The 15322-nt window shown below is 42.5% G+C and overlaps 1 protein-coding gene across 1 annotated transcript in view; it reads right to left on the bottom strand.

The window, feature by feature from the left end:
* Positions 1 to 10999: 10999 nt before the first annotated feature.
* The window catches only part of BVES (blood vessel epicardial substance), a 50803-nt gene continuing 46480 nt past the window's right edge, over positions 11000 to 15322 (bottom strand). Inside the window, exon 8 of the mRNA XM_002690147.6 lies at positions 11000 to 14659. Within this exon, the coding sequence (XP_002690193.1) occupies positions 14535 to 14659 (125 nt within the window). The 3' untranslated portion in view covers positions 11000 to 14534. The remainder of the gene's footprint in view (positions 14660 to 15322) is intronic.

The following is a 15322-nucleotide window of genomic DNA, read 5'->3' as shown; positions in this document are numbered from 1 at the left end:
CAAGTCATTGACAATCTGCAGACCCAGCAGATCACAGCAGTTGAGGGCAGAGTCACAGCTAGGATGAGGCCAGAGAAATGTCTGGGGTGTAAAAACTCAGAAGTGCTCACTCTCAGGCAGCTTCCTTGCCTAAGGCAGCATCCTTGTCCTGTCCCCAGTGCAGCTGCTGGCTGGGAGGCTGAGGGAATTACAGGACGTTTCCTCAGCCATCTTTGCTGGAGAGAGAATCTGAAGTCTCAGAGAGTGAGATGGGCCTTGATAAACACCTGAGTTTTTTTGTCTGGATCCCAGTAGGGCGAACCCTAGGAATAAGGGTCACTCGCCGAAGAATTGATGCCTTTGAACTGTGGTGCTGGAGAAGACTCCTGAGAGTCTCTTGGACTGCAAGGAGATCAAACCAGTCAATCCGAAAGGAAATCAGTCCAGAATATTCATCGGAAGGACTGATGCTAAAATTGAAGATCCAATACTTTGGCCACCTGATGTGAAAAGCTGACTTATTGGAAAAAACTCTGATGGTTTGACAGATTGAAGGCAGGAGGAGAAGGGGATGATAAAAGGATGAGATGGTTGGATGGCATCACCGATTCAGTGGACATGAGTTTGAGTAAACTCCGGGGGTTGGTGATGGACAGGGAGGCCTGGCATGCTGCAGTCCACGGGGTCACAAAATAGTCAGATAGGACTGAGCAACTGAACAGCAACAACCTTACAGAGTACAGGATTCAGGATAAGAGGGGGCCCCAGAATCCTAGGCTATCCTATGTCCACAGAGCAGTGCGTTTAAGCCATCTCTTGAATAAGCTTTTTGTAAAAGCCTTGATATGAATCTTTTGCTTGCCAGTCTACTAAATTTAAAAAAAAAAAAATGCTTGTTTGCCAGTCTACCATTTTGTGGCTAAATCCTGCTCCTGTTTTCTTATTATTTTCATGACATTGATTTCTTTCCCCTCAAAAACTCCTTCTATGAATTATTTGTTTTGCTTTCTAGAAACAATTGAAATTTAAAGGAAAAGCCTTTAGTGTTATCCAAATGTAATTTCGGCCATCTTCAGTATAGAAATCATCATATATTACTCTGTCTAATCCTCTCTGTCTCTCTCTCTCACACACACACATACACACTTTCTGAAGTATCTTGCTGCTGCTGCTAAGTCGCTTCAGTCGTGTCTGACTCTCTGCGACCCCATAGACAGCAGCCCACCAGGCCCCGCCGTCCCTGGGATTCTCTAGGCAAGAACACTGGAGTGGGTTGCCATTTCCTTCTCCATTGCATGAAAGTGAAAAGTGAAAGTGAAGTCACTCAGTCGTGTCCGACTCTTAGCGACCCCATGGACTGCAGCCTACCAGGCTCCTCCGTCCATGGGATTTTCCAGGCAAGAGTACTGGAGTGGGGTGCCATTGCCTTCTCCCCTGAAGTATCTTAGGTACCCTGAAAAGTGATAAATGTCTCTGAGGCTGCATATAAGCCATGTTTCTTAGCACAGAATTTCCACTTTAAAAGCTTCCTGACTTTAGGACACATGTGTGTGTACTTTGTTTCTAAAATTAATGAAGTTTCTTGAAGACATGAATTATTTTTTTCAAGGTCAAGGGCCTCAATTGTTAGTTAATTTCCGAGCCGCCTAGCATCTAGACTGCCTGCTCCAGTTTGTAAAAATTCTTTTCAACCTTGGGTGTTTTGCTTGCACCCCAATGACATGGTTCATTCTGTTCTTTTGTCAGGAAAACTGGACTCACACCTAAGTATTATAGCGGCAGCAATATTGCAAAATCAAGGTATAGTGAAAGACAATTTCAAATTTAAGACACAAACCATATTTGATATGACTTAGTTCAGATATGTGTATTATTGACATGTGATACTTTGTGTTTTCCACATTTTCCTCTAGGAATGTGGCCTCAAGTATTTATGGCAGATATTTCAAGTCCTATTTATAATCACTTCTTTCATTTAGATTGTCATTTCACATATTCAAGCCACGACAGTTATCTTCACATGGGCTCTTCAAATTCTTTCATTTTTTCATGAAATTAATTCTGAACAAATAACTTTAATTAGCTAGTCCAGATATTAGTTTGCCGGTCCTGTGTTAAACTTGCTTCTGCCACTCATTCAGGACAATCCATTTAAAACAATAATAATAAAATCTCATTACAACCACAATAAACTTTATCATGGTAAAAAATTGGAAAAAATACAGAGGAGGGGCCGAAGTGTGAGCAGCCGTTGCAGAACCATTCTGGAGATGTGGCAGAGCTCATTCTGTTTCCTTAGGTTTGTATTTTCCTTCTACTTGTTAATACTGCACAGCAATAACGGAGATGTATCAGATTGCCAAGGAAAGTTTAACATAGAACAGAGCGGTTGGAAGACACCCTAGAATGTCATTTGGGCCAATATTCTGTCTTTGCCTAGATTACATGGATCATCCCAGATTTTATTCCCAAGCCTGCCAGAAAAGATTCAACAAGTCCCGTAAAAACCCTAGGACAATGTCTAAATGTTCCAACACAATTCCTAATCCAACCCCAAACCAAACCAAAACAAATAAGCAATAGAAAAAACTCTGGACCAGGGTCAGATTATTTAAGAGATTCCATTTGGAGGTGCCATATTAATAACCTATAGTGCTTTTTAATTAAAAATTATTTCTTAATGGAACATTCTCAATTAGAATTTTCTTTAGGACTTCTGTAAAATATAACCTAAATAACACAACAGTTAACAGGTGTGATCTAATACAGTCCATTTTACAATAGGCCTTTGGAGATGTAAAAATTCTCTCTGATTAAGATGAAATTCCGTTTTGGGGGCTTCCTGGTGGTTCAGTGCTAAAGAATCTGCCTGCCAATGCAGGAGACACAGGTTCAATCCCTGGTCTGGGAAGCTCCCACATGCCACAGAGCAACTAAGCCTGTGAGCCACAACTATTGAACCTGTGCTCCAGAGCCCTCAAGCCCCAACTATTAGCCCATATGCTACAACTATTGAAGCCTCCGCCACCTGCCGTAGAGCCCATGCTCTGTAACAAGAGAAGCCACCGCAATGAGAAGCCCGTGCTTCTCAAATAGAGTAGCTCCTGCTCCCTGCAACTAGAGAAAAGTCAGCGCAGCAACAAAGATCCAGCACAGCCAAATACATAAAACTATTCAAAGAAAAAAAGATGAAAGTCTGATTTTTAAGAAACTGTAGAACAGTAGTATAGTAATTCTTCAATTAAAGACCAAGCATGATCCTTGGGTCAGGAAGATCCACTGGAGAAAAAAAGGGCAACCCACTCCAGTATTCTTGCCTGAGAAATCCCACCGAGGGGAGAAGCCTGGCGTGCTACAGTCCATGGGGTGGTAAAGTCGGAAAGGACTTAGCGACTAAAACAACCTTGATACAGTTCGGTTATGCATGACACCACCAGAGGGCACTCTTCACTCACTTTGCATCACCTCAGCTACTACATATTTGATTTTCTGATCATGATTGATAAACTTATCTAGGAAAATTTCTGCCTAGAAAAATGTGTACTTATAAGTAATGGCTTTATAGGCTCTTATGAACAAGAGAGTTCATTGTGGAGTTCATGATGCTGAGGGATACTGATAATGTTTCAAAGTATTTTATCTATTTCTAAGTTTTCTTGTAATAAAAAACTTCAAAATGGTAAACAACCCTAGAGAATTAAATACTCATGTTGCATTATTACCCCAGAAGTTCTCATCTACCTTTCAAGCTGTAAGAAATAAAAGACTTTTAAAATTTTTGTTTGGTATTTTATTACCTTAATCTTTGGTGGTGTTTTTTTCACTTTAGACATCTTACTAAGTCTGTCTGTGCTCCCAATATCTGAGAAGAAACCATATTTTGTTAAAGTGCTCACATTATCATACCCAGGTCTTCTGGATTTGGGGTTTGAATGTTGGAGTCTAAGAGCAAGGACAAATTAGACACAAGTTCCAACAGAATTCCCAGGCATAGTTTAGTGAAGAGATATTTCTTTCACTTTAAGCTCCCATTTGTGTGTCGCTAGTTAATTTAATAATAGGTTTCACTTTTATAGTGTTTTATAGTTTATATGGGCTTTGAAATCTGGTTTTCACAAAGCCCTTCTAAGGTAAAGATGGCAGATATAACTATTTCTGTATTACAAAGAAATGTACAATTGTACTTAGGGAGATGACATTAGCTACTCAGGTCACACAAACAGACGTGGAGTTAGAAAAGACACTTCAGGATTCTGCTTCTAATTAATTTTTTTCTCCCAAACACCAAAACCAGGTAGAAAGCTTCTTTCTAACTCTGATACATAGGAAGCCACAGGGAGCCAAAGAAAGTAAGGGAGTTGGAAGGGTCAAAATCACACACCAACAGTGGTCAAAAGGTACAAACTTCCAGCTACAAATGAGTCCTGGGGATGTAACATATAACATGGTGACTCTAGTAAAACAGTGTTTTACACATTTGAAAGTTGCTAAGGGAGTCAATCATAAAAGTTCTCATCACAAGAAAAATAATTTGTAACTATGTGTGGTGATGGATGTTAATCAGACATATTTTGATGATCATTTCATAATATATACAAATATCAAACCATTAGGTTGTACATTTGAAATTAATATACTGTTCTAGGTTAATTATGTCTTAATAAAAAGAGACTAAATGTTCCAAGAATAAATATTGTTATACATAGGAAAATAGACCCATCTATGCCCCTGGTATTCACTCTTCAAACCTCACACTAACACTTCAGTGTTTTCCTAAACCAGGAAGTAAGATCAGGAAAACCTTTGCCTGCGAAGTATAGACCAGCCTGCAGCTACAGCCAAATTACCTGGGATGTCTGGACTAGTAAAGCTTTCTGACCTTCCTCCAGACCAAAACTTTTCAAATTTATTACCCTCTTTGAGTTACTTGGCCTTCCCTGGTGGCTCAGAGGTTAAAGCGTCTGCCTGCAATGCAGGAGACCAGAGTTCAATCCCTTGGTTGGGAAGAGCCCCTGGAGAAGGAAGTGGCAACCCACTCCAGTACTCTTGCCTGGAGAATCCCATGGAGGGAGGAGCCTGGTAGGCTACAGTACACGGGGTTGCAAAGAGCCAGACACAACTGAGTGACTTCATTTTCTTTCACTGAGTTACTTGGGGAGCTTTTAAGAATCCTGATGCTCAGATAAATTACATCAGAATCTCTGACTCCAATGTACAGCCAAGGTTAAGACTCACTGTTGTAGGTGTATTGAGTTACTGGAGCCAGCTTTTAACTGACTCCCTAACTGACTCATTAAAAGTTTGGGAACTATTGATCTAGAGCAAAAGAAAAAAAAAAAGCTGCTTTTTTAACTGAAAGCCATCGGACTATGGACAAGGATACTTGGGTTCTAGTTTTTCTTGGGTTCAGTTTTCTCAGCCGCTCACCCTTCTCATCTGCTAATAAGGGGGTTGGACTAGTTAAGGGGACTTCAAAGAATGGTCCCTTTAATAGCAGCATCAATATTATCTGGGAACTTAGAACTGCAGCATTCGGTCTCTACCCCAGCTATATCAATTCAAATTCTGAAATGGGATCCGATGAGTTGTTACCCCCTCCCCTTTGTTAAACTTTATTGTATAGACTAAAATTTTGGTTTCCTAGACCCACTAGTACTAAATTGCCCATTGGGATTAGTGGCTTCTTGCATCAGCTCCTGCAATTTGCCAATCTGTTCACCACAAATGGCATTAAGTTTTTCTTCTGGTCGGGAGATTCCAAACATGCTTTTATAGTTGCATTTTGTCTGCTTTCATTAGCTTGTTGTTATAGCACTCCTGCAAGAATCCCTTGCCCTCCTTATAACCAATGGTCCTATGTTTCCTAAATTTGTCCTTCATGTGTGTGTGCTAAGTTGCTTCAGTCATGTCTGACTCTTTGTGACCCCGTGGACTGTAGACCACCAGACTCCTCTGTCCATGGGATTTTCCAGGCAAGAATACTAGAGTGGGTTCCCATCCCCTCCTCCAAGGGAAGTTCCAGACCCAGGGGTCCAACCAGAGTCTCTTGAGTCTCCTGCATTGCAGGCAGTTTTTTTAAACCACTGAGCCACTGGGAAAGCCCCATAATGTGTGTGTGTGTGTGCGTGTGTGTGTGTTTTAGTCACTTGATCGTGTCCAACTCTGTGACCCCATGGACTGTAGCCTGCCAGGCTTCTCTGCCCCTGGCATTCTCCAGACAAGTATACTGGAATGGGTTTCCATTTCCTTCTCCAGGCGTCCTTCACATACTGGTCATCAGGGGCTTTGAGGTCTGGGGGCAGAACCGGGGGCAGCATCAAAGGCTCCAATAAGAGGCCGGAACTTGCAAGACTTAGGGGAGGCAGAACGCCACACCTGTGCCCGAGCTGGTTTTTAATAGGGGCCTCCAGGTGATCCTGGTGAAATTTACCTACCTGCTCTAAAATTCTACAGTTCTGTCCCCTCCAAAGGAAAACCCCAATCCACACCATTCTGGAAAGGTCTGGAAGGGATTTGTCAGCAAGCTGACTGTTTTGAAGACAACTTTCGAGAAAACTTTAAATGATACACCAGAAACACAGACTGCATGGTGATGCGAGTCATTACGGTGATAATACTATTCCAACTTCACACAGATGATACAGCATTTGTGAAGGACAGTCCGAGAATGGGGGGACTCTGGATAGAAAGACAGCAGGTGAGACTTTGCCTAACCCCTCAAGTCATCCTCAAGCAAAAACAAAGAGTCGTGAGTCGCTTGGACCACGAGGCACACTTGGAGCAAGAAGATACCATGGCAGCCCTTAGAAGCCCACACACTGGGAATTAAACTACCAGAACTGGCATATCCCTCCCTCATCTGGTTGCACCTCCTTTTACAGATGAAACTGGGGCCCCCCTAGGAGACATGAGCTGCCCAGGGTCCTAGCATTCTTGAATAATCAAACTGCATTAGGAATACATGTCTCCTTAGTGTTTAAGACCTCCCCTTCCACTCTTACTCTCTGGGGTCTAGAGGAGCTTCTCTCCATCCACACGTATCCAGCACACCTGTTCTTGGCTCTCACGTGGTCCCTGTGGGGAGCTCAACAAAAGATATTTATTTGTTCAAAACAACCACAGCTGAAGACAGTCGTCTCTTCACCTCCTGGAAAGCCTCATTTAACCTAATGCTAGCATTTTCTACTCACAGCAACTTCCCACGAGAGGCACCTACAGCCTCCTTTCCCCGCCTCCAGCTTTCTGGGGCCACGTGTGGAAGTCAAGATGGGCTCTCTCTCTGCCTCAGCCAAAGAGGTCCAGAGAGACCGCAGCTTAGGAACTGCGCCCTAGGCCTGCAGACATTTCTGCTGTGAGCAGGAGGGGCCTTAGTGCCTGTCCTTCAGGTCCTGCTGGTACCAACTCTCTGACTCTTTACAAGAACTGTGGTTTCTGAGACTCCAGAATCATTAAGGGTTCAACGTGGCAACCAAAGGGAAAAGGGGATGAGAACGAACTTGTACTTTGTGCCAACTATGCCTTTGGAAAGGTTCTAGAATACAGGAGAAGGAAATGGCAACCCACTCCAGTGTTCTTGCCTGGAGAATCCCAGGGACAGGGGAGCCTGGTGGGCTGTCATCTGTGGGGTCGTGCAGAGTCGGACACGATTGAAGTGACTTAGCAGTAGCAGAATACAGGTAAGGACACAGTAGCTTTAAAAGGCATAAGAACTTGGTGAAGATCACATGGTCAAAGCCCATGTTCAGAACTACATCTGTCTGACTTCAAAGTCATGTCCAAGGACAAAGACTCTGCCTCCTTTTTCAGGTTGGTGCTTTGAGCTAAGAGAGGTGGACAGCAGAGATTAGAAACCAGTTTGGGACATCATGTATTTAGGACCCTATATTTTCACATGAGCTGATAGATTATGTTAAAGATAGATATGTCGCTTCAGTCATGTCCGACTCTGTGCGACCCCACAGACGGCAGCCCACAAGGCTCCCCCATCCCTGGGATTCTCCAGGCAAGAACACTGGAGTGGGTTGCCATTTCCTTCTCCAATGCATGAAAGTGAAAAGTGAAAGTGAAGTTGCTCAGTCGTGTCCGACTCTAGCGACCCCATGGACTGCAGCCCACCAGGCTCCTCCGTCCATGGGGTTTTCTAGGCAAAAGTACTGGAGTGGGGTGCTATTGCCTTCTCTGAAATTATATTAAAGGTCAATATCAAATCTTGGCTTTTCATTTTTCTAAAAAAAAAAAAAAGCCTCTCCCTAAAAAAAAAATACATATTTTTTTGTACAAAAAATATGAAGTATTATAGTCTTTAATTTCAGCATGGAAACTCCTTTGATAACCTAAGGTGAGAAGCTGAGAACAGGTGGTAGTGGCGGCTGCAGGCTTCCTGTTGAAGAGGACTGGAAAGAGCAGCAGGTTGAGCAGGGCCACAGGCTGAGATATCTGGGATGGAATACGGCCCTTTTCCTGGCTGGTTTGTTCTGGCAAAATCAGCTTATTTGAACTTCAGTTCTGTTGTGTGAACCACCTTATAGGATTTTTGTGAAAATACTAAATTGTGTGTTTTAAATGTCTTTAACAGTCTCTGGTAAATAATATGCACTTAATAGACAGCTATTACTACTACATTATATTGTAATTATTCTCATAGCAAAATGTATCTGTACTAATAAAGAGAAGAGTTAAAGAGGTTAGATAAGAACAATAGAAATAGTGGGAAGCACACTGAAAAACATTAGGGAGGCCTCCAAGATAACAGAAACCCTTTAAAGAGAAATGAACAGAGCAGCTGACGGTTGTTCTGTTTTCTGTGCAGCATCACCCCCGTGGGAGGCCAGGGCCTAAAACTTGGCCCCTGTCCGAACTTTTTCAAGGGGACCCCTCTGTCCGTCTCTACACAAATGACCTAATTATATGTAACCACCAAGGAACAGGAGCAGCTCTGAAGTTTTCAGCATTCGCAGAGAAATATCAAGAGGTAAATGGCGCTAATCATTTTTCCCTGAAGGCTCCCTTCCTCTACCAGTCGGGTTTTGGTTGTGAGCCTTCGTTTACTCAGCTGTAAGGTAGTTTAGCTTCATTCAAGCCACACTTGCCTCTGCTGGTCTGTCGTGCAAGAAGTCAGAGTGAAATCCTGAGCCACAGTGCTGCTCTCCTAGGAGCAGGCCCGGAGTCAGTCCTGCGATGTGGGGTCCTGCCTGTACTTAGCGGCTGGACCAGGCGAACAGGGCAGAAAAGCAGAAAGCTTAGCTGTAAGCTGGGAAGATGGGAATCATCTTGTGACAGGATGACAGAGGAGGCTGGGAGAACCTGAAGGTCAGTGGGGATATATTTGCCCTTAGTAAATAGCAAGGAAATATTTTTTTACACTAGGGCCTTTTTTTTGTTGTTGTTGTTGTTTTTAACCTATTTTATGTATAGTGAATTGTATCTGCAAATCCCAAACTCCTAATTTATACCGTCCCCATCCCTTTTCGGAGAAGGCAATGGCACCCCACTCCAGTACTCCCGCCTGGAAAATCCCATGGATAGAGAAGCCTGGAAGGCTTCAGTCCATGGGGTTGCTGAGGGTTGGACACGACTGAGCGACTTCACTTTCACTTTTTACTTTCATGCATTGGAGAAGGAAATGAAAACCCACTCCAGTGTTCTTGCCTGGAGAATCCCAGGGACCGGGGGAGCCTGGTGGGCTGCCATCTATGGGGTCACACAGAGGCGGGCACGACTGAAGTGACTTAGCAGTAGCAGAAGCATCCCTTTTTCCATTTGGTAACCGTCAGTTTGTTTTCTATGTCTGTGAGTCTGTTTCTGACTTGTAAATAATTTCATCTGTATATTTTAGACTCTACATAGATGCAATTTCATATATTTGTCTTTCTCATTCTGACTTATTTCAGTTAGTATGATAATCTCTAGGTCCATCCACATTAAGGAAATATTGGTGTAGTGTATTCGTTCATATTTATTCATCATACACACACCCTTTAACAGAAAATTTTGACCTATCGGGAAGCTGTCAAGCTCACGGTGCCATCTTCAGCTCAGAAATCTGTATCCTTAGCCCCAAGCCCTCCTCTGAGTTCCAGATTTGACACCTCTCTGCTGTCCCAGAGGCCCCTCAAACACAGCATGAAGAAAGCAGTCTCTCCACTCAAACCTGGTGCTCACCAGGGAGTAACCAGCAGCAACTCCAGCTAGAGCTCTGTGACACTCTCCCCTCATCACCAACTCTGCTCCCACAAATCTGGAACCAAGTCCTGTCAATTTTAGCTCATGTTGGGTTGTACCCACACCCATTCACAGAAAACCCCTCATGGGCATAATGGGAAACTCTTAAGTTTCACAGCACAGGCTGGGTAAGGGGAAGCTGCCCCAAAGATGGGTCAGGTTGAAAGTCAGGGCTTAGAACCAGACATTAGGCCTGAATGACATGCCTTATTGGGCAAGAGAATTAACTCTTTAGTGATGTAAGATGCCCGGTCCAGCTGGGTCTCGTCTTGGCACTGATCAGGGCAAGTTAATTAGGTGTCAAGGACCTACTGCAAACAGCCAAGAGATGGGCTTTCCAGTCCCTGTTTAACATCGAGCACAGGTGACAGAAGCAAATATGAGTTTCTTTATGAAAAGAAAGACCGCCCACCACAGAGTAGACCCAGGGGCCGTGTTCTGTCCCCTTCATGTGAGTCCTTGTATTGCTGAACCTTATGAAAACCAGAAGTGAAGTTTCAAATACAGTGGATTAAAAATCTGAAATACATGTATCCTCATATTGAAAGTCTGGAGGCTTCTCAGTCGCTGCATCCAGGCAGGACTGTCCACTGCCTCGTGGCCCACCCTTTTCATGACCAAAGGCAGCAAGATAGCCCGCCTTAGGAACTAAGTGGAGCTAACCCAGGAGCACGCCTTGTGCATGTCTGCTCAGATTGCCTAAACCAGAGCAATTCCCATAACCTCCGAAGGTTCTTGAACCTTTGGGCATTAGAGCAAACCAGCTACATATAAGAGAAATGAAATTTTAAAAAGTGTACATATTCCAAGTAAGAAGTTTATTTGATCAAATGACAAAATATGAAGATATTTTAAACTATAAAGCTCTATTCAGACAAAATGTAAATTTATTATAAAGTAAGATAATATCCATGTAAATGGCACCTAAAAGCAGAAAGAATGCAATTCCTATAAATACTATGTCTTTATAAAGCATTCACAAAATTCTCAGGTACTTTAAAACTAGGTTGTAGGTATATTGGTAAACTCTCTAAATAGTGCTTAAAGTGGGTTTCTTAAACTTCCCCTACAGTATGTCATGGGGGTCCTGTAATGATCAGAGTGTCAGTGAGATGTGTCGTGAGTGTGGAACAAACTTGAGTTCCCCGCACAGTCCTATCCCTTCACATGGAGAATTGGAATTAAGTGGATGGGAATTTCTAATCACTCTAGTTGGGCATAATTAGAAAAAGGTTGTGAAACCAGGTTAGGGAAAAGGGAAGGGAGGGGAAACATGGCAGAGTCAACGGTTTCTGCAGAGCAGCTTTACAAATGACCAGGAAAATGGATTTAAAAACAGTAACAGTGAATCCTTGGAGCTGCACCCCAGGGTCTGGACCAACCAGCATGCCCAAGGGCTCGGCTGGGTGCCACGCACACTAGCATTACATCCTCACCAGAGGGCAAGGTCGTCACCTGGGTGCCCCACGGGCAGAGCTAAGTGTACAGTTACATAACTTTCCCTACTAAATATTTTTTCTAGCATCTAAGTGACTCTGCCTTTGAGGCCACGATAGGACCTGGGAAGCAAGAATCGGCAGCTCCAAGTTACAAAATCAGAAAAGCTTCAGGTGTGTGGAAGGAGAACCAGATGCGACGAAGGTGGTGTCTCCCGGTGGGCACAGCACACTGTTGGCAGCAAAGCACAAAGCTACAAAATGACTAAAGTGAAGTGAACCACAGGGAGACACAGAAAAGATCCCAGGAGGCCAAGGAGGTAACTGAAAAATAACTATATAGCACCCATTATTACTAATTTAAATCTATAAACATCATAGGGCTTGTGCTATTATTTTATAAATACAACATTTATGAGAGCTTGCAGAATATTATAAATGTCACACATTCTGGTATAAATGTTGGCTCCAGCTTCATACAAGGAACTTGATGTTACATTTCAACATAGTGGATTTGGGGTGATAGAGTAATTTTTGTAGGCCATTTTCTGGACCTTGGTCACACAGCTAAGTGAAGGCCAGAAAACACAGGAAGCATTTTATTGGTCACTTTGGCAACAGATGTGTTTTTTATCTACATGTTATACAAAGATACACTTGTGTCCATGAATCTATAAAAATCATCCATAGGAGATCTTTTATGTTTTCTTATCTGCTTCATTGCTATCAAGTCTAATGGGAGGACTACTCAATGGCTTTGGCTCCTTCACTGTCATCCTTAGAGGGATGTATTTACAGATAGTTTTATGTTTCCTATTCAAGATAAGTGGCTCTTTGAAGATTCCTAATCTTGAGATTATAATCTTCATTATCGATGACACTGACACACACAAACACATTAAAAAAGTAAATGACTTCATATCACCTAATTTTAGCAGTGTGCTTTTAAACAGTGTGCTTTTCCAGCACTACAGAAAATAACCTCTAAACACATCCAGGTTGATCATTAGAGATGCTCCCCTCTGCTGTCTAAGGTTGATTAAGTGAGACGCGTCTGAAAATGGGTCAGGGTAAGAAAATCTCAGGGTTCTATGGACTCACATAACATTACAAATATGGCTTTTGTAGAATCTAAGATTGCTTTCTACTTAGACAAGGATGTAATATCTAATTACTCTGTTGAACGATTTTATAAATTAGTCCTATGCATGTATAAACTCAATGGCCCACATAGCGTCACTTCAATAGTTAAAGTGGTGTTAACATCATTACTTCATACACTTGATTCAGGCACTGAGAGAGTTCAACCTGCTATATCTTACATCTTAAAGTCAAGGTAAAGTCATTCATTCACCTTTGTTTCATTTCCCCAAAATAAAATCTTAATTTAGCAAACAGAAGAGACCACTACAGCAGAAAGTGAAATCAGCCTTTCTATGGTGAGGTTAACAAGCTATACATTTGATGGATGTGTTAGCTGGATACCCAGTCTGTGGAATTTTTCTCAGTGAGTGATCAAGCATGTAAATTTGACTCAATTGAAATTACTAAAATAACTGGCTTTAAAAAATGAGTTTAGGAAAATGAAGTGACCCTGGAGTACTTAAGTTTTAAATCTTCTCTCATAGAAATCACCTCTTGGCAAAAGATGCTTTTGGCTCAGCTCACCTGAAAATAATTTCATATGAACTTTTCTTGTTATTTAACATAATGGGACTAACTCAGAGTTGGAGTACACAAAATAAAGATAGAGGGGCACGATGGAGCACAGCTGTTCAGGGGGACTTCCCCCAAATGGGTGGCCTGTGAAGGGCCACAGTCACACTGACCCGCTAGATGACTTACGCAAATTTCCCAAGTACCACCATGTCTGGAATCACAACTGGTGGAAAAGAGAGATCTAGAATCAAGGTCCTCACAGCACTGTCTGGGTTGGGTGATTATGGCAGAGCTTGTGGTGGACTGTCTGCCTCACAGCTGTGTCTCCGTTTGCAGCCCTGGCATCTGGTATCTCACACACACACAGTAAGGAGCCATCTGTGCCCCTGGAGGAAACATCTGAACGTCAGAGTAGTAGCCAGAGAGTGCAGTGGCTCTGTCAGCCTCATCATTCTGTGACACTTCTTTGGCCGCTTGACTGCTGTAATGTGCTTCCTACAGCAGAGCATGGGGCGAGATGGCTCTACATCACACCCTTAGAAGGGTGACCCTGAGCTCACTCAGAACTGCTCCCACCGTTACCTTTCCAGGTCTAGGGTTCATCCCAACTTCCAAACAGTGTAATATCAGGGTAATGTGAGTAAAGTCTGACGAGCTTTGTCCATTATCAACCTATCCATACAGTGTCCACAAATGTGAGATATTCTAGTAGAATAATGTATCTGGCCTGAGAGAAAAATATACATGAGTCGCACCACATCTTTCTTTAAAATTTTCCAGCCAGAAAATCCACTGAGCAAAGCCTGAGATTCCCTGCTTTTTTTTTTAAAAAACATTCCCTCCACCTCAATCAAATGGACAACCCCATTGCTACAGCAGAGAATAAACTCTCTGATGAAAGTGAACAACAGCTTGGAAAGATAAAGTGAAGGGGTTTGAAATGACAAAGCACTAAGATTTTTTAAAATTTAAATGATATCTAGAAAACACTGTGAAAATGTCTCTCTCAAAAATAGCACACATTTTAGTCAGAAGGCTCAGTGAAACTGAAAGCTGACCAGTAGAAAGTGAAGGTAACCTTCCCATTTTTGAATTTCCCTCACTTTCCGGCCCTCCGACTCTACCAAGCTGGGTGTATGAAAGCAGAAAAAAAATCTAAAAGCCATGAAAAAGTGCTGGTATTTTTCAGGATCTCTCCAAGACAGTTTCCCTCTGGGTAACTTGAATCCTGTCTTGGGATCAAGGCCACTGACGAACTTTAAATGTATTTGGAGGTGCAGGTTCAAAGACGTCGTCGTCATCTTCCACCCCTTCTTCTATCGGTTTCATCCTGGGCGAGGCTCGCTGGTGTGGGGATGGTACATCTGTCAAAGACACAGAAAGGAAAACCACTTAATGTACAGCCTGCCCTGATACTGGCATGATGTATCAGTGAAAAACTCCAACTGGAAAATAAAACTCTCTGGGAGACTATAGCTGGCCCCAGGAATGCAGTTTCCCTAATACTGCATTTTCTTTTATTTTTATTTAATTTTTAAAATTTTATTTATTTTTAATTGGGGGATAATTGTTCCACAATGTTGTGTTGGTTTCTGCCATACATCAACATTAAATTGAATTTTTATTTTATATTGGAGTGTAGTTGATTTACAATGCTATATTTCAGGTGTACAGTGAAGTGATTCAGTTATACATACATCTACCCTATTTCAAATTCTTTTCCCATATAGGTTATTACAGAATATTGAGTAAAGTTCCCTGTGCTATACAGTAGTCCTTGTTGATTATTTTATACGTAGTAGTGTGTATATATAGAGGTTTCTTTGGCTCAGCAAGTAAAAATTTGCCTGAAATGCAGGAGAGGTGGGTTTGATCCCTGAATTGGGAAGATCCCCTGGAATAGGAAGTGGCAGCCCACTCCAGTATTCTCACCTGAAACGTCCCACAAACAGAGGAAGCTGGTGAGCTACAGTCCAAAGGGTTGCAAAGAGCTGGACACGACTGAAGCAACTGAGCTTGAGTGTATA

Source organism: Bos taurus, chromosome 9 (genome assembly GCF_002263795.3).
Source record: "Bos taurus isolate L1 Dominette 01449 registration number 42190680 breed Hereford chromosome 9, ARS-UCD2.0, whole genome shotgun sequence".
Classification (NCBI taxonomy): Eukaryota; Metazoa; Chordata; class Mammalia; order Artiodactyla; family Bovidae; genus Bos; species Bos taurus.
This window is presented reverse-complemented; position numbering and strand designations above follow the sequence as displayed.